Below are 20,976 nucleotides of genomic sequence, written 5' to 3'. Positions count from 1 at the left end.
AGCGTGGATCCATGTTTTAAAAAATATAATTACATTTAATAAAAAACTTATAACTATTTTTCCTTCTTCAAAGTCAATTATAATTTTTTAGAATTAAATTTTTAAAACCTTATATTTTAACACAATATTATATATAAATTACATTTTTATCTAAATACAAATGATAATTTACCTCATCTTTATTAGTATTATATTTTATTAATTTTACAATCATAAAATAATTTCAATTTTTATATTTTAAATCTTTATAATATATTATAGTGTTTCAAATTTATAATCTTATAAAAGTTTTAAATTTTTAACTTGATTTATCCGTACTTATTTTTTATGTTATTTTTATTTTGAGATAAGTACCATATATTACTAATTTATAATATTTTATTTTGTAATTTTTAAAAGTTTTTTAAAAATAAAATAAGCTCGTGTATATATTTTTTTGTTACATTTAGGTAAATGTTTTTTTATTTATAATAAATTTATCTCCTAAATTTGACTATTAATATATATTAATTATTGATATTTATTTTCAAAAATTTGACAATGTATGATAAAAATATTATTTAAAAATAATTATATTTTAAATTTATTGTATTTTTATTATTTTTAAATATATTATTTGTGATTATAAAATTAAGTTAAAATATTTTTTAATTATTCAAAAAATAATTTTATCTCTCACACATTAAAAATTAAATTTTGATTATTAAATTAAATTTATTTTATTTTATTTTAAATAAAATATTTATGTATTACAAAAGAAAAATCTTTCTTCTACAACTCTCTCTCCCTCCCCTTACTCTTTTTACTCCTTTTCTTCAATTTCTCTCTTTCTCTCTAATCCAATTTTCTACTCTCCAATTTCTCTCTTTTAGCCAGTCCAACTTTTATTTTTTCTCTTACTTTCACTTGTTTCTTCCATTTACCCAACTCTCTCTTACTCCTTCATCTTTCACACTTAGCCCCTCTTTACGTGAAAGATGTGATTTTGTAAAAATCATTTAAGTAAATTTTGTATAATTTTTTAATTATTTTTTATATTTTCATTTAAATGAATGTTTCAAAAATAAATTTAAGATTTTATTTAATTTACTGTAAAATCGTTGCTGTTGTTATTTTAAAATTAATTTTTTGAATAATATTATACATATTATTAATCGACGCTTTAAATGAGCATTGTTATGACTTGTTAAAAGCTAATTATTACTTATAACTTGGAAGAAGAAAAAAAATCGATTTTCATATAGGAGAAGAGATTGGCGCAACTATAACAACGGAAAATATCTTAAATTAAGCCAAACCTCGAGGTGTAAGAAATTAACACTTACATTCCATTATTCAAGTTTCTATTGCAATTATCATAAAACGCCCCACCAAAATCATTATTAAGTGTATGCAAGAAATCATCTGAAACACAAATCAAAACAGCTTGAAGAGTGAGGACCTTGAAGTTTTGTGACTTCCTAGCCAATGTTGCATATGGACCCCAATGGCATCCAAATACATGCTACTCCTCCCATGGAAACCAACCACCTTGCCCTCTGTAGTGGTTGAGGTGAAGAATTTCCCAACTTCCTCACCAAATGGACCATACTGGCCTCGACTGGTATTGAAAGTCAATGACTTTATGATAATGTGCCCCTCATCCTTAGTGATTGACCCATAATAGCCAGATATACGAGTCACAACTTCATGTGGATACTCCAATTGTATCTAGAATCACAATAAGTTTGATTAAGTTTATGAATGGTCAGTAAATTTTGTATTGGTTGCAATCAATTGACACTGATCTCCTCTCAGAAGGTAAGTGTTTAGCTTGATTTTTAAAACTGGATCAAATTAGTCCGTGTAAGTATTTGTTTGCAAGTTTTAAATCTGTTCAAATGTAGATTTATTTTAATACTATAGATTATAACTTCCACGTTAAAATATAATTTAACTTAATTTTAATTAGTTTTCAAATGCACAAAAAATTAGGAATATACCAAGAAGAAGAAACCGGTTCAATGTCATCTCTCACAAAAATTTCTGTTTTGGCTAGAAGCAAATTTGAATGTAAGTCTTCTGACTGAGGTGACAAATTTTAAAAACTATAGCACATGTAATCTTTGTTTATAATATGTATATTATAGTATATATTGGTTTCTTTTATCAAAGGTAATAAAAAAATTATTTTAACTACAACTAAAAGCAATTAATATTATAAAACATTAAAATATATTTAAGTAAATTTATGTGTAAAATATATTTGCAAACTTATGAATGTTATATGTTTCGCTAAATATATTATCATATTACTTGATTATAAATATATCCTTCTTCTACTTCATCTTCTTATTATTATTTTCTGACTTTTGAGCAATTTGAAAATTGGTTCAGTTTGGAAAAGAATGGTTTAAGGAAGTGAGGAACACAGCGAAATGTGCTTAACGAAAGTGGGTTACTGAGAATAGTAGTACCCTATGCATGGTGTCTCCTCCATTGCTACCATGTTTTACAGACCACACAGGTTGCCTGTTTCGATCATACTCAATTTGAATAGAGCATATGCCTTCTGCTACTTTTGTCAAATAAATCTGTTTAATCCCAGAAAAGACTCCATCATCCCAGGGTCTACCTCCATCACCACCCCATGGCCCTGGTCCACATGGAGCTGGTTCTTTGATCACACCACAAGAAACCTAGCAAAAGTTAGCAAAGTGAATAGGATAACCATGCGAAGAGATAAACAAATTCTTAAATTTATTCAATGCCTTCTCTTAAAATTTGGACTTTGTGCTTAAATCAACTCAAAAACTAGTCCATAATAAGATGAGGATTGCTTTAATATTTTAAAAGTTCTACTTTGAAACTTCAACATCTTCTAAGAGTTTATTATGAAAAATGAATACCTCTTCAGCTGCTGATGGCTTAGCAAGTACTAGTTTTGTAGGGAATTGAGCACTTCCTATGTCACCAATACTTGTTTCTCTAGGGATGATTTCCTTGGGAGGTGTTGCCACAGGCACTATTACTTTTCCTTCTACCACATGTACTCCAAAAGCATCTAGGAACAAACCTTTTCTCCCATGAATGCCGACAATTTTACCTTCTTTTACTTTTGTGGTAAAATATGTTCCTTGTTCATCTCCATATGGTCCATACTTCCTTTTAGTGGTGTGGAAAGTTAGTGACCTTATAACAGCAGGTCCCATATACATCAAAGGTCCATAGTAGCCAGATATATGTGTCAGGACTTCATATGGGAAATCAAAGACTATCTGCAAATGATACATAATGATTACTAAAATTGTCATAATCTGATTGTCTTAGTGTATTAAATAGAGTAAGCTAAATTTGCTTGCGTGCTCATTGTTCACCTTATCATTTTTAAATCCTCCTGTTCCACCTTGTTTGGATCCCCATATGGCCTCCCCATCATAATCATACAAAACTCTAATCCATACAATTCCAACATTGCGTGACAAGTTAATTTGCCTGATTCCTGTATAGGTTCTATCATCAAATGCATATCCACCAACGCCACCCCAAGGCCCATATGTGACTGCACCTCCAACCTTTGCGGGTGCCTTTTCCACCGGAGCTATCTGAAAGGATTCATTTGGTGCAAAACCAGATATTTAGAGTTAGAGAAGAAAATTAAGGAATATTTCAATGAGAAAGAGATCATCAATTCATTCTTACCTTTTCTTTGTGTTCAATGTTGGTGGATTCTTTGACAACAGAAATCTTCCCAGAGACATTGTTTGCTAAAGGCTTACTGAAATCATCCTTTTGTCTAACAGCCAGAACAATATCATAGTTTTGGTTCACACTTCCTTGTATTACAGAATAACCAAAATTCTCAGTAGTGTTAGTAATGTGGCTCTGGGAATGAGCCACAGTTTTGGATGGATTTGGTTGTTTCAAGGACTTTAGATAGACTCCAATGGCATCTATGTACCAACCACACCTGCCATGGAACCCAACAATCTTGCCCTCAGTCATTGGGACCGAAAAATGTGTCCCTTGTTCAACACCAAATGGACCATAAGTTTTCTTGTTAGTCACAAAACTCAGTGACCGAACCAAGTTTGGCCCCCATTGATTTAAGCTTCCATAGTATCCATGAATTGAAGTTAGGAACTCATCTGGATAATCAAGCTTCACCTGAAACAGTCTCATAAGTAGTTAGTTAGTTATTATATGCACAAAGTTTAATTTATACCAACTTCATGAACCTTAAGATGTGCTTGAGGGTCAATATTGCAAATTAATGACACAAGATCTCTAAGGGCATTGAACCTTTACCTTGTCAGTTTTATTGCCTCCTTTTCCACCATGCTTCTCTGACCAGATAGAGTTTCCTTTCTTATCATATTCAATCTGGATGGAGTCAATTCCTGCAGCATGAACTATCACCAATTGCCTTACTCCTGAATATATCCCATCATCCCAACTAGACCCTCCATTGCCTCCCCATGGTCCAACCAACGCGGGTTTCTTCATAGGATCCTCAAGACTCTGCGGCTTAAGCATCATGCCAAGGTGTTAAAAAAGATGGTAAAATCATATAAAGTTGTTGAACATAAAGTGCTATATAACATGAGCAGTTTGTATGCAGTGTACTACCATTTTCTTCTACTTGGGGGATAAGAATGAGAGACTTTGAACTGAGAAGAATTCTAGTGAAAGTGTTAATGTGGGTGCAACAAAGGTAAGGCATTAGAGGTATTTATGCTGCCGAGGGTGGGTTTGTGGCAGGGAACCCTGTATAGAAAATAATATATACGAGGAACTATGTAGACAAAGCTAATTCGGGTTCCACCATGGAGGGAAAGGATTGAAAGGCAGGGAATCAGATTCCCTATTGAAATCAGTCCCTTGTTTTCATTCAGAGAAAGTTTCATGCACTTTTTATGGTCTAGGAACAATCATTTTCTTCCCATAATCATATTATTATTTCCCATTTTTAGAATAAAATTATTAGAGAAAAGAAAGGAATATATCATTTTCTGCTAAATTTATCTTTGGGAATTTAGTCAGAAGCACTTAGACTCAGTTGCTTCCGCAGGCACTGATGGTCTGGTGCCATTAGTCGTAGAGTTTTCTTTGTGAATAATTGGTTTATAATGATCATTGCATATTCTGCACCTTACTTTGTGGTTTAACCTTTTTTAAGTTATGGTCTTTGTCTTAGAATTTTACACCAAGCTTACTCATAAGGTGCTTCCTATAAACTAATTAAGGGAAGAATTTAATACGCTTTTGTGGATGCTTACTCATGCGACAGTTTTTATTCTACCTATATTTTCCAAAGTTGAGTTTTGTTGGACTAGGTATCCAATGATTAATTTATAAAGCATATTTGCATGACAATTTGCTGCTTATAGATGACCATGAAATGACTACAATGATTGATGTTCTAATTTATTTATATCTTCTCGTTGGAAATTATCAACAGGATTCACATTCAAATCTTTCATATGGAAAGTATTGCAAAATTCTTGCATGGTAAACGAATGAAATTCTGTATAGTTTAACCTTGTTTCATAATGTGAAAAGTTTCTCCTTAAGCCAAGGTGCAGTTTTCGTTATTGCATCGGAAAACTTTTAGTTTTTCCAATCATCTTTGCTAATTATGGTTTATCTCAAATGTAATTTGAATCGATATTTAATTTAGAAATTATCATTGCTGGAATATACTAATCCTAAACCAAAAATTATAAAAGATAATTTGAAAAATGAGACCACCAGAGAGTTTTCTATAAAGGAAAACATTGAATAATAGCTATGCTCTGTGTAGGCAAGAAAAGGGAAAAGAAAAATGCTGGTAAAATCTCATCCTCTAGATTAAACTAGAATAGAGGGATAAGTTTGGTGTAAGCATACAAAATGACACTGGTGTCAATTGATCTTGTCCCTTTATTTTATTCATGTAGATGTAATCAAAAGATTTATTTACAAGAAGAACAATTAAAACAATATAACAGATTTACATATTTCTGAATTCATTGATTCTCTTTCACATTGTTTTGGTCTACCAATAATCCCTACAAGAACAGTGACCACCTTTAAAATGGTGTAAGCAATTTGAATCACTTAAATATATTTCACACCCATATGCCAACGATATGTATTTGGCTATGTCATGGCAATCTCTACACATTCTCAAATTCTTTACAATCCGTAAAATTTGAGGAGCCTGATGAGAATCTATTAAAGCAAAAGATAATGCAAGTTTTTCACTATGTACACTACTAATATTTTCCTTCTCTTCCTCAATGCAAACTCCATGGTCAGAAATATGTTCCTTGACATTTACAGCTACCCGTTTTAGCCAAGAATGTAGCTTGTCCAAATATGGTTTTGACTGATCACCAACAACAAATGTATGAACCATGTTTTTCCTTTCAATCCAGCTTTGCCCAACAGGTATCTTAACAGCATTTTCTTTCTCGAGCTTTGTCATTTTTGGAGCTTCCCAAGACTTCCGACACAAAGAATATGCCTGTGAAAGTAAATGCTGAGTCATGTTGTTTTGAGGTTCCAACTCAAGAAGACGTTCTCCTGCAAGGATTGCCAATCCAAAATTCCTATGAATTCTGCACGCGGTTAGCAAGGCATTCCATACAGAGAAATTAGGCTCAATGGGCATGTATTGAATAAACTCCAGTGCTTCAGCAAGCTTGCCTGAACGACCAAGCAAATAGACCATGGCAGAATAATGTTCCAGATCTGGGTTAATCTGATATTCTTTGCTGATGTTGGAAAAAGCATGCTTCCCCTCATCCACCATTCCAGCATGACCATAAGCTGAGATAATATTTGCAAAAGTAAATCTATTTGGTTTTAGTCCTTCCTTCCTCATCTGATAAAAAAGATCAAGTGCAGCCTCTGAACAGCCATGTAAAACATAACCTGAAAGCAAAGAGTTCCAACTGATGATATCTTTTGAGAACAATCCATCAAAAATTTTTCTGGAATACATTATATTTCCAGACTTAGCATAACTGTCAATGAATATATTTGATACAGAAAGCTCAGACAATAAATTTCTACGCACTGCACAACAATGGATTTCTTTAACTTTCTTTCCGGCCACTAAGTTTGCACAGACAGGAAGGATAGTCAGCACTGTAACTAAGTTGGGAGCTATGTTGAAAAACTGCATCCACCGAAATATCTGCAAGGCCACGTCCTTTTGTCCATTTTGCAGGAAACCAGAAATTAATGAATTCCATGATGCTACATTTGGCTTAATTTTCCCATCTTTCTCAATCCTTTGAAAAAGATCCAACGCCTGATCCTCAGCACCATTATGCATAAATCCTGTGATCATTACATTCCAGGTAACAACATTAGGTGGTGAATCAGACTCCTGCATTTTCATAAATAATTCATAGGCTTTGCCACAGAAACCAGCTTGGCAATACCCTCCAATAATTGAGTTCCAAGAATATACATCTCTTTCTAACATCATATCGAAAATGCGTTGAGCAGCTTTCAGATTGCCACACTTGGAATACACGTCAACCAATGAATTACCAACTAGAATATTGTTGACCAAACCTGTCTTAACAGCAATAGAATGAATTTCTGATCCCATGCTTAGTGATTTTATACATGCACATGCTGAGGCTGCACTTGCAATTGTAACACTATTGGGCTCAACCCCTGCTAAAAACATCTCCCTCAACAGATTGAAGGCATCATTTATTCTTCCCTTTTGAGCAAACCCAGAAATCATAGAAGTCCAAGTATATACATCTGGGGTAATGCCAAAACTCTTCATCTTCCTCATTAAATCCATTGCAATATCACAATGCCCTAACTGATTATAACTGGCAACCATAATGTTCCAAGTTACCAATTCAGGTTCAATTCCTTCTTCCTGCATTGCATCAAAATACTTCTGGGCCTGCTCAATCTCACCCTTCTGGCAATACCCAGTTATTATTACATTCCATGAAATACAGTTCCTCTCATCCATTCTGCTAAAGACCTTCTTCACACAATTCATCTCCTCACACTTGGCATACACTGCCATAATTGAATTGATTACACGCGCAGAAGAGCTCATTCCAGTTCGAATTACAAACGAATGGATCACCCTCCCAGTTTCAAAATCCCTGCACTTTCCACAGGCTTTCACAATCTTTGGAAGCAAAAACTCATCAGGTAAAACCCCATGTTGCATCATATCATAAAAGAGGTCCACAACTTCCTCCCACTTCTGCTCTCTAGAGCAAGCACCAATCATAGCAGACCACGTGAACAAATTCCTCTCACGCATTTCATCAAACACTTTGCGTGCCTCCTTCAAATGTCCACATTTTGCGTACATGCTGACCAACTTGGTCTCCACAAAAGGGTTCACCTTTCCCACCAATTCAATCCTAGCATGCAATTCCCTACCCACCCAAATTAACTCTCTGTCAATGCAAGCTTGTAGCAGGTTCATGTATGTAATGGGTCTCACCTTGGACCCTTGTTGAGCCAAAGTGTCAAGAATTGCCACAGCTTCACTCAAGGGACCATTAACACATAACTGGTTCAAGTGGGTATCCATCAATTTTGGGTGTAACCTTTTGGTCATAGAGATGTTTCTGGAATTTGCATGGACCCTTGTTGAGCCATGCCACTCAATTTGAGTGGCATTGTAAGAAGGGACTACTAGAGGAAGCCTTGATTTACAGGGTAGAATAACAAGGTTCTTCTCCATTGTGTTCTTTCTTTCTTTTTTTTCCAAGGTTTTGAAGTGGCCTTATCCACTTTGGGTTTGGCCATGTGAAGATAAGGATTGAGATTTGATAAGGTAGGGTAAGGCTCACAAAAGAATAGAGTGCACCAGCGGTACATGAGGTTGGATATAACAATGGTTAAAAGCGTTGCAACTTGACTAGTGACAATAATATCTTGCACGTTATTAATCTCACGTTAGGACTTTTTGTTAAATTAAAATCTAATAACACTTAATCCTTCCGAGCTTCTTTATAAGAATCAAAAGATAAAATTATTAAGGTCAAAAAAATAATTAAGTATATTATATTTTCTATAAATAAAAATTTTATTCTAAAAATATTCATAATATTAAATAATATAATTAGTAATTTATATATTTAATGATACTAATAAAAAAATTAATAATTAATGTATCTTAAATTTATCATTTTTTTAATAATAAAAACTAAAAAAATATTCTATTTTATTTTTTATAAAAGAATAAAAAAAATATCATATTATATGTTAAGTTGAAAACTTAAGTAAAAGTCGCTACTCAAATGTAGGAAATTAGAATTTTGATTTTTCAAAAGTAAAATTTGATATGAGCAATATTAGAAATAATGGTTGATATTGTATATTTTTAGATAATTTTTTATAAATTATGAGTTAGAAATAATTTATGTTTGTACTTTTAAATTTTTTTAAATTTAAAAAAAATTATTTTAAATTTATTAAATATCGTTCTTCAAAGTAGTTTAATCTATGTAAATATTAATTATATATGAATTAAATTAATAATATCTTAACAATATATTTAAAAAAAAGATTTGAAATGTGAGATTTAAAAATATATCTTTTGTAGCACTAATAATAAGTATTTTTTGATTTAGAGTTTTAGTAGGTTAGAGATAATCATTTTTTTCATATACATTAATATTTTATTTTTTTTCATTATAGTTATTGCCACAACGAGAAGAGTTGAAGAAAATTAATTAAATATTTGTAATTATTTTTTTTATTTTTTTTGAGAATGAAAATCTTTTAACCTTAAATTTATTCTAAATAAAATATTGATGTTTAATAAAAAATTATTTTAAATTTAAAAAAAATTATTTATATTTTATAATATTTTTTTATAAAAATATTTTAAAAATTTGTTTAAATTAGACTTATGATACTTGTATTTTATAATTTTTTAAATAAGATACTTTTAACATGAGCTATATTTAATGATTACGTGAGAAAAATTATTTTAGATAAATAAATATTTTATATATATTTTATGATAAATAATTTTACAAAAATTGGTAAAAAAAAAAAAAAAACTGTGTTGATCCTTTTCTACAATATTCATAGATTGAATAGGAAAAAGTCATTTAGTTCAATAAAAAGAAAAAGTTCTGGTTTGGTTTGAAAAGTAACATTATATTTTATATTTTTTATTTAATTTAAATTGGATAAGTTAACTCTTGTAGATTAAATAAATGTCAAAACAAACATTTGAATGAATAAATTTTTCTAAATTTTAATTTTCTTGTTTTTATTTTTAATTTAGTTAGAAGTTATAATAAATCATTCTATTTTTCTAAATTAATTTTAATTAAAATTGAAAATGAGACACGAAAATAACTTAAATCAAATGCATTATTTAAATTATTTTAGAAAAATAAGTCATTGAAATTCAAAAAAATTTCTTTAACAGTTCACGCTATTACTATTATTATTTTACCATTAAATAAGAAAAGTTAAACCTTCATTGGTTTCTTAAAGATATATTACATAAGAAGTATTTAATACATCATATTAAATATTTATAATAATTTAAAAATTATTTAATAACTTTTAAATTTTAAAATGATAAATATTTTATTTTTAAATAAATATTTAAATTTAATTTCTGTGAAGTGATAAAACGTGTAAAATAAAAAATGAGACACTAATGATTATTAATTTAAATTAAAGTTTTAAATATAAATAATTTAAAATATTAATTAATTTTTTATTTTCTTATTATAGACAACAAATATCCTAAATATTTTATTTTCCTGACAAGTTGCTTAGTTAACATTTATCTTAAAATTAACTTTTCTTAATAGAATTACCTTAGAATTAAAAAGTGACAAAACAAGTGATGTGACAAAGGAGGGTACAACTCTTTGACAGAACAACGTGCAACATGCGGAAATTCATCTCATCAAATGACGTTTCAAACTTGCGATTTGATTTCTTTTATACGAACAGGCGATAAATAATAAAGTGAGTTTAAGATAATTAAATTAAAATAACTTTTTATTAGTTATACACGTATTCAGTAATAACTTAGAATTTAATTTTGATTATTAGTCAAAGTAATATAAGATTATTATAATTAGATTATATATTGGTTATTACGTTTGATATTTTAAAATTTATATCTCTACTTTTTTTTTAAAATAACTATTTTAATAATGTATTATATTATCCCCAAACACGTGAATTAAGTAAGCTTTGTCAACCCAGTTGAAAATAATTGTGGTTTAACGTGAATTCCGTTAACCCACGCGGAGATAGTTGTTTTATTTTTAATTCATTATCAGCTTTTAAATTTAAATTATTTTTGTCAAGCATAAGATATTAATTTTATAAAACCTGAATATGAATAATTTATATAATAATTTAGAATAAACATGTTTATCTAAACAAATAAACTTAGTTTAATGAAATTTAAACATTTCATTCATTTTTGCTTGATGTATTAGCGATTTATTTTATTTTATTTTAATTGTCATTTTATAATACCTATAAATAATAAAAATTTTAATTTCAGTTCTAATAATTGATTAATCTGTATTTTGGAAAAATTAATATAAGAGATAATAAATAAAATATAAATTCAAATGAAAAGGAATTAAAAATGAAAAAATTATTAAAAAAAGTTATAGTACACTCTTCCACTATTTGCAGTACAATTTAAAAATGATTTGTAATAATCAATTATTATTTTATTTTTTAATTAAAATCAAGAGCATTAATTAACGTGACCTGATGAAAATTAGTTAATAATCTATATAAAATTAAAATCATGCTTAGGTTTCTTAATTCTTGTACGACAATTTAAAATCACAAAGAAAAAGAAATTCATAAATAACCCCTATTTGCAGACATCAAATATGGATTCTTCGAAGGAGAATGAGAAAACTCCTAAGTAATTTATGTAAATAATTTAATTAAGTATTTATTTAATAAAACTATATTATTGCATAAAAATCATAGTATGAAGTTAATTACAAAATTTATTTAAAAATTTAAATTACTTTGATATATTTAAAAATTATAAAAAATAAAAATTATGAATAAGATTAATTCATCCTAAGCTACCATATATAATTTATAAATAACATTAAATAAAAGGGTGGAATGTGAAAATAAGTTAATATTGATTTTACACAATCACAATCTAAAAATATTCACTAATCACTTTTACCCCTCGTCCCTCCCATCCAGTCAGCTCTCATCTCTTTGCGTGGTTTCGGTTTTTACTTTATTTTTCTTTTTTATGCTTCTCCGTTGATTTAAAGTAATTCTAAATTTTCTATCTTTTATGTTCACTAAATTTTATTTATTGAATAAAGAAAATATGAAATGATTTTTATATTTTTAAGATAATAAATATATATTTTATATAATAATAGAAAAGTAATTAAAAATTGATAAGAAGATAAAATAAATTTCGATATTTTATAATCATTCAAGAAGAAAGAGTAAAGAGTATAGGCTATTGTCTAATTGTCATCGGAAGTAACCCTAATTAATGGTTGAAATTGCGGCGCAAGAGGAATAGCTGCAATAACACTTTCAAGTGGGTATTATTTAAATTCAGTGTTAGCAGGGGAATCTACTTAACCCTTGATTAAAAATATTGTATGAAAAATGGAAAAATTGTATCAAACAAGTGGTGAGTATACAAAGTTTACAACAAATATTTATGAGGAGAAACAACTTCGAAGGGTAGTATCAGGATTCAGGAGTTACAATTTGTCTCACATAATTTTGTTTTAATATTAGAAATTTGGTTACATGCTTTTCTTAACAACGGAATATGTTTTGACATTTTACGTAAAAATAAAGCTTCTCGACACAATTCAATGTCTCCTAAAGTACGGAAGGAATAATTCAGATTGAACTTAATAAAACATTTGACAGTGTATAAAGTTAAAACAAGTAAAGGCTTCTATTTCACTTACACCTACAATCAAAATTGAGTAATTAAATTGGAGATTTCGATTTTAAACTCACTGTTGCAATTCACAACCAATGAAACAATTGCTGGCATGTTTCTTCAGTTTCCACAATTATCCTTCTTTGTTTGCCCTACAACATGTAGTTTTTAATGTTAGGAAACCATCATAAATAAGGGGTTAAAAATGTAGACATCATGATGTTTCATATTTAGAAATCATAAATAATATAAGAAGAATTGTAGTTGCATTAATTAGAATATTATTATATTAAAAGAATTTAAATTCTAATTAAAAGATTAAAAAAATATTTTGTTGAAATATATAAAAATGTAATTTTTATTTTTAATTCATTTTATAATTTTTTATTAAAAATTATTATTTATTGATTTCTTAACTAATTAGGACATAGGCTAGAGAGACTCTTAAAAATGTTTGGTTAATTAAAATTTTTAAAATTGAGTTTAAATATTTAAAAAAATTAAAATTTAATTAAAATAAAAAATTATTATAATAAAAATATAAAAGTATAATAAATTTATTGTTATTATTAACTCTAAAGGAGTATAGTGCACATCTCTTCATAATCTTTGATAAATATACACATACATAATAGAAATAGAATTTTTCTCTCCTTCATTCTCACATTTGATAGAAATTGTGTAATTAACTAAAAGTTATGTAATTTCATGACACACACTTATAGAGAAAGAGACTTACAATTCCACGAAAGGTTAAAAATCTTCATAATATAACTTTAAACCACCCTATTTAAGTATATTTTACACGTAATATTTACAATCCACCTATCACAAGAAGAATACTCTAACATACATCAAGATACCATTTAATTAATAATTTTTAAGAAACAATAAAAAATAAAATTTTCCAACGTAAGAGGAAAAAACTCAATAGAGGTAAAACTAGAATGTTGTGCAGTTATTATTATACTGTTGCGTTCTGCTGTTATGTATATACATGACCCAGTGCGAGAAATTTCAAAGATTTCTTCTTCTAGCCTTTCTACATAGCAATTACGCTTCTCTACCACAAGCAACAATGGCTAATGACACAAAGCCTTTATCATATGCTGCTAATGGACACCAAAAAGATTTTGATCCAAGTGCTCCTCCACCATTCAAGATTGCAGAAATAAGAGCTTCCATACCAAAACATTGCTGGGTCAAGGACCCATGGAGATCCCTCAGTTATGTTCTTAGGGATGTCTTGGTAATTACTGCATTGATGGCAGCAGCAATTCAATTCAATAACTGGTTTTTCTGGCTCCTCTATTGGCCTATTCAAGGCACAATGTTCTGGGCTCTCTTTGTTCTTGGACATGATTGGTAATGGTACTTAATTTTGTTATGTGTCTCACTCATTGGCTTTAGACAAATCACTTAGTTTTTCTATATTTATGTTACATGGTAAACTTGTATTGTACATTCTGCATTGAACAGTGGACATGGAAGCTTTTCAAACAGTCCTTTGCTGAATAGCTTGGTGGGACATGTCTTGCATTCCTCAATTCTTGTGCCATACCATGGATGGTTGGTTCTTAGCTTCTCTTTTTCTTGTTTATTTTTCAGTCCAAGTTCTTTTCTTGATCAAATCTTTAATGTGTTTTATGCAGGAGAATCAGCCACAAAACTCACCATCAAAATCATGGACATGTTGAGAAGGATGAGTCATGGGTTCCAGTATGTGATTGCTTCTATCATTGTTTTTTATTCAATTGTTAGATATATTTGGTAGGCCCAAAAAGGGGAATAAAAATGTGTGCTTCATGAAGTAGTTCTTGATTTGGGGTCCTTTTCTTTTGTGTGTCATTTATCTTAGTTGACAGAGAAGATTTACAAGAATATAGACAGCATGACAAGATTCGCGAGATTCACTGTGCCTTTTCCATTGTTTGCGTATCCATTTTATTTGGTGAGCAATTTTTTACTGATGAGACAACATTATTATTATTATAGTATAGTTAAAAATTATGAGTTTTCTTTCTGATTTGAGCTCTATTTCAGTGGGAAAGAAGCCCCGGAAAGGATGGCTCTCACTTCAATCCCTTCAGCAACCTGTTCTCACCCTGTGAGAGAAAAGATGTCGCAATATCAACACTCTGTTGGGTTATCATGTTTTCTGTGCTTCTCTATCTCTCCTTCATAACAAGTCCATTTCTAATTCTCAAACTATATGGAATTCCATACTGGGTAAAATCACTTTTACATTGACACTTCTTTTTTTTCTTTTTTTTCTGATGAATGCTAACAAGTGCTTAAAAGGTACCGGTTAATTTTTTTAAAAAAAATTAGTATTTTGGCCACAAAAAAAAAAGTCTTGCCTTTGATTTCTTCATCAAGACCCTTTAATTTTAAAGAATCGTACAGATCAATATTTTTAAAATATTTGTTTTAAAAGAATAATTTATTTATATTAAAAATTATGTTAAGATACATGTTAAGGCAGTAGTAGCATTTGCTTATTTTAATTTTGTACAGTTGAAATAGTTAATACATGTCCATTATTTATATACTTGTTTGAACATGTGCAGATTTTTGTCATGTGGTTGGACTTTGTCACATATTTGCATCACCATGGTTACCACCAGAAACTGCCTTGGTACCGCGGGAAGGTAACAAAACAAGTTGGTTCTGTTCTGTCATTTCAATTCTAGAGTGTCTTATACTCTTATTATTACAGGCAGTAACTGGAATAGAAAAGCTACTGGAGCTTAAATATTTTTGTTTTAGTAAATGGAATTAAATTTTGTGGGTCAAGGTTCTATAATGTTATATGCAACAAAATATGTGTCTTTGCCTTGTGTGTTGTAACACACGTGTTGTTTTTCTTGGTCCACCACCTATGACCATTGTTTCTGATGCACTGCACTGGACAGGAATGGAGTTATTTACGAGGTGGCCTCACCACTGTTGATCGTGATTATGGATGGATTAATAACATTCACCATGATATTGGCACCCATGTTATCCATCATCTCTTCCCTCAAATTCCTCATTACCACCTAGTTGAAGCGGTACTTCTTATTTTTCTCCTCAAAATACAATAAATATACATGGATTTGTTCAAGTTATTCTGTGGACTAAATAACTCTATTTTAAGCAGATTAGAAAGAGTTTATTTGTAAGAAATTTTGATACAATTATTTCATCAAAAAATAACTTAAACAAAATGGGTATTATTTGATTATTATTAAAAAATGCAGAATAAAAATAGCATTAAAAAGGGATTGAGATAAACAATAAATTAACCCTCTTTTGAACTCACTGCAGACACGAGCAGCAAAACCAGTTCTTGGAGAGTATTACCGTGAGCCAGAAAAAGCAGCGGGAATTCCATTTCATCTAATAAAGCACTTAGTACAAAGTATGAGACAAGACCACTTCGTAAGTGACACTGGAGACATTGTGTACTATCAGACTGATACTAGGATCCACCAGTTGCACACAGAATGAGTGATATTTCGGTGATTTATTGGATGCTAGCTACTCAAATTACTATTTTTTTTATGTCGCGTTTTGTGGTTTTAACCTTTTCTCAGATGCTCTCTGAATAGGATATATTGTTGGCCTCGATAGAATAACATTTGAAATTAATAAGATAATAGAAATTGAATTGCCAGCTTCATTTGTGACGTTTTCTACCACTTCCACAGAGCATTCACATGCCCAGTTCATTAAAAAATGGCATTAACGAATTTCCTTCCCTCTTTGCATCAACCATTGCCATAGATCGCATTTTCATTGAGGTTGGGCATCTTAACCATGGTTAAAACAATATTTTTAATTATATTAATTTATTTTATTACATATTTAATAACAAAATAATATTTTATCATGTGACAAGAGTTCAACTTATATTTTTCTTAAAATTTTGAAGAGATTAGTCTGTTATATATTTTTAAAAAAGCAAACTCTGGATAATTATTAAACAATGAGAGAAGCAACATTGATGAATTTGGTGGTTAAAAATGCATTAAGGGCCTGATTGGATTAGCATCTCCAGTGTTGAAACAGAGTTTTTATGACGTGAAAAATAAAAACATCGCTTCCATCTAACTGGATTTGTAAAACTATGTTAAACAGAAACCAAAATTGACGCTGTTTAGGGTTAAGTGAGTCATCTGCAAGACTGCAATTTCGCGTGGCCCTCCTAAAGTTTACCAAAAGGACAACTCGTTTGGGTGGGCCTACAATTAGGTATCCACAAAACAAAAACCTAAAGGTAGTTTTCCTATTTTTATTTTTTAGAAATAGTTTTTATTTTTAAATATTTAAGATTTAGAAAATCTATTTGCTTTTACTTTTATTTTCTATTTTCAAAAACATGAAGTATTAAAAATATGTTTGGTTTAACTATTTTTATAATAAATTTATTTATTTTTGTATAAATTTTAAAATTAATCATTAATATTTTATTAATAAATAATTTTCATGATAAAAATTTTACAATATATATATTCTTACTGATGTTAATTTTATTTTATTATTCATTTAATAATTATAAATATATTATTATATCATTCTAAGACTTAAAAATAATATAAATATAACTATAATTTATAATTTGTGTGCTATATAAGCTTTTTTTAATATAAATTTATTAATCTTATATATATTTATTAATTGTAATAAAATAAATTTTAAAAAATTAAAAAGTATATACTTTTTTCAATTTTATCTTATTTAATTATAAATATTCTATTAATATGTATATGTACTCTTATGTTTCAAATATAAATATATAAAAAAAATTAAATAAAAACTATAAGTGTAATAAAAAAATAAAAATAGTATATATGAATTTTTTAAAAATTATTTATTAATTTATAAAAAATATATAAAAATTAAAAAAATAGTATAATATATAAATAAAATATTTTTTTAATATTTTAAAAATAAAAAAATTACATATTAATTACATATGAGAAGTAAAAAATGAATGATGTAGTACATAACATTTTATATCTTATACATATTAACGTAACACAATAAAAAAAAATATTAAGAAAATAATAAAAGTCAATTTTTTAGGTTTTTATTTTAACGTATAAGATATATTATAATCCTTGGTTTAATGGAAAAAAAATAACATCAAAACTATATAAAAATTGAAAAAATCATAACTAAAGATATTAAAAATAATAATGTTCATCAAAATTTTAATGATAGAAATTATACAACAATTGAATGAAGAATAGAGACAAAAATACACATTTTCAGATTTTCAGTAAAAGTTAGAAACTTTGTTATTATGTTCCAACAAAACATAAAAAAATTATGGAAGAAAATGAAGAAAGAAGAAAAAGAGAAAGACAAAAATATAAAAAAGAAATAAGATAAAAAAAGGAAAGAATTATTTATGAAAAATAAATTAAAAAAACACACAATTAAAAGAGAAAAACAAATTGTAAAGCGAAACATTGATCAGTAAATATAGCATGATTTAATTAAAATTAAATAATATTTACAACAATGCAACTATATTTTTATTATTTTTGTTTTTAAGTATTCTCATTTGTAAAAGAAAAGTTTAAAAAAATTATAAATGAGTTAAATTTTGAAAACATTTTTGAGAAAAATATTTTCTAAAACTCAATAAACATATTTTCTTTCTATTTTTTACTTTTATTAAAAATGAAAATAAAAAATGAGCAAATCAAGCGTAGCCTCATTTTATAAGGAAAGTGTGTAGTGTAGAAAAAGGGGAGGGAGAGTTAATATTAAAATACCACATTATTGATATTTTTATAGTATAAAAATGTAAAAATGGTGAAAATAATATAAATAAAGATGTGTCATTTTTTAACTTATAGAATAATTTATTTTTTAATTCGTAGTTGTTTTTAAAATAGACAGAAAAATAGAAGTATAAACAAAGAAAAAATTAGAAATTAATGGTTAAATAATATGTCATTTTTTAGTTATATAAAAAATTTTAAATAAATATAACTTAAATCTTTGAAACTATTTTATGTGAATTTAAATCATAAATCAATATTTTTTAAAGGCTAAATGAATATATTTAAATAGGACCAAAAAAGTTAACTTTAATCTTTGAAACTATTTTAATGTCTCATATATGTTTGAAAATGATCATAATCTATCATAAAATATCAAAAGGCCAACTAGGAATTGTAAAATCGGTTTTGTTTCAAAATAATTCATTTAGTGGGATGGATTGAGATTTTAGATCCCATCAACCAACTCAGTGTGTATTTAAAATGAGAGTAAAGCAAGTGAAATCATTAAGTTAACTGTTTTTGACATATTTATAACAAAAATATAGAATTCAAAAATTGTAAATGAAAATCTTTGATACAGATATAAATATTCAAAAATAAAACAATTATAAACTATCAAAATTGTCAATAACAATTTTACAAAAATTGCTAACAATAAAATTTTTAAAAACCAAAAATTTTCATAATAATCTTTTAAAAAAAAATAAAAAATTAAAGGCATGTATATTTAGGTGAATACTTGACAATTTAGGTGCACATCATACATATATCAATTAATTTAACATGTACTATTTAAAATTTAATTTGAATACTAAAAAAAATTCCATTTTCACTAATAAATTATCATATCAACAATAATAATTAATTTTTGTAATAATTAATATAAATATTATATTTTAATTAATTGAAAATGTAAATAATTTTACATTAACAATGCATGAAAATTAAACTATAATATTTACCATCATAATTATTAAATAAATTAGTACAAATTTAGATATAGTATAAAAAGTTTAACAATAACTAATATTGAAGTTGGGCTAGTGCTACTGCACCAACGTGTTGATAGTTTAAATACAAAATTAATTTACAAGTTTATGTATTTTTTTTATATATGGGATTTTTTTATATATAGTTTAAATACAACGTGCATGTCATGTTTGCAATGGGTAACCAGAGACTCTATTAATACATGGCGAGGATTTGACTCTATTAACTTATTCTTATTTTATTAGTTTTATTTTAGTCACCCTTTTTTTTTTCCCTATTCTGTCACTTTTTAAATTTTGAATACCATTTCCTTTTGACCCAAGACTAGTTAAACTAAACATACATACATACCCTTAACCTATTGACCCAATTCATGGCCCGAATTCATTAACTTAAACCCATCATCACTAGCCCAAGACTTTTGATCACTTTATTAATCCATTAGTTAGATCCTCAATATAACTCAATCCTTGTATATATGGGCTGTTTGTTGTTTTCTACCTGGAATAAATGCTAATTTCTTTTGGTATTTTTGTGCTCACTACATTTACTTAAGAAACTTAGATGAATTAAAGTTAGGGTCTTGGGCGCTCAATAAGAAATTAGAAGTAGAAAATTTTTATTGAAAATTGTATTAAATCATATTAAAAATTATACAAATGTGAATTTATTATATTTTAAATAAAAAACATTTTCAATTTATTAAACAGTATTTTAAGGGGCACTAGTTAACATTGATTTTGATGGATTTAAAATTAAACAAAAGGTTTTATAAATTGAATAAAAGTGTATTAGATACACAATTTATTCAATAAGTTATTTTTAAATGATGATTTATACTGTAAATTAATTTAATGATTAAAATTATTATAATAAGTTGACTATAAATTATTTCGATAAATTATATTAAAAAGTTAAAAAGAACTTACCAAGTGTCATAAACTATTTTCAGAAGTTATCAACAAACGCTACTGAATAAGTTCTATAAATTTTTAATACTTGTATAATAATTAGTTCCTTGTAATTAATTTTGTTCATATGAAAATTAATTTGATTTTTAATTCAACACAATTTTAAATCAGAAAAGAAATAGATATTACTATTTTTAAGAGAGTAGTATGTATTAAGACATCCATTTTCAATGAATATTTTCTTTCTAGAAACCCAACTGTACCTCCAAAGAACTTAATGCTCAATCTCTTGGAGGTAAAATAGCAAATCATAAAAGAACATATGCAACTCAAAATAACTGAGGTTTCAATTCAGAATATTGAATATGAAATTCGAATTTAATAGCAAATGAAA

At 27.8% G+C, this 20,976-nt stretch overlaps 3 protein-coding genes across 3 annotated transcripts; 1 reads left to right on the top strand and 2 right to left on the bottom strand.

Moving 5' to 3' along the window:
• Window positions 1–1,416: 1,416 nt before the first annotated feature.
• On the bottom strand, window positions 1,417–4,485 carry LOC113847916 (jacalin-related lectin 3). Its single transcript, XM_027477246.1, has 6 exons — window positions 4,288–4,485; window positions 3,682–4,146; window positions 3,357–3,584; window positions 2,889–3,257; window positions 2,457–2,678; window positions 1,417–1,710 (listed from the first exon to the last, which is right to left on the bottom strand). Exons 1-6 carry the CDS (start codon window positions 4,483–4,485, stop codon window positions 1,417–1,419), a joined length of 1,776 nt encoding a protein of 591 aa, XP_027333047.1.
• Window positions 4,486–5,888: 1,403 nt separating this feature from the next.
• LOC113847125 (pentatricopeptide repeat-containing protein At1g19720) lies at window positions 5,889–8,744 on the bottom strand. Its single transcript, XM_027476012.1, has one exon. It carries the CDS (start codon window positions 8,699–8,701, stop codon window positions 6,017–6,019), a length of 2,685 nt encoding a protein of 894 aa, XP_027331813.1. The 5' UTR covers window positions 8,702–8,744; the 3' UTR covers window positions 5,889–6,016.
• Window positions 8,745–13,979: 5,235 nt separating this feature from the next.
• LOC113846079 (omega-3 fatty acid desaturase, endoplasmic reticulum) lies at window positions 13,980–16,393 on the top strand. The gene is made up of 8 exons (XM_027473941.1): window positions 13,980–14,266; window positions 14,381–14,470; window positions 14,554–14,620; window positions 14,760–14,852; window positions 14,945–15,130; window positions 15,472–15,552; window positions 15,817–15,954; window positions 16,211–16,393. Exons 1-8 carry the CDS (start codon window positions 13,980–13,982, stop codon window positions 16,391–16,393), a joined length of 1,125 nt encoding a protein of 374 aa, XP_027329742.1.
• The last annotated feature ends 4,583 nt before the right edge of the window (window positions 16,394–20,976 follow it).

Source organism: Abrus precatorius, unplaced genomic scaffold (assembly GCF_003935025.1).
Source record: "Abrus precatorius isolate BTA unplaced genomic scaffold, Abrus_2018 Scaffold8, whole genome shotgun sequence".
In the NCBI taxonomy this organism is placed as follows: domain Eukaryota; kingdom Viridiplantae; phylum Streptophyta; class Magnoliopsida; order Fabales; family Fabaceae; genus Abrus; species Abrus precatorius.
The sequence above is the reverse complement of the archived record's forward strand: the minus strand, read 5'-3'. Positions and strand labels throughout refer to the sequence as shown.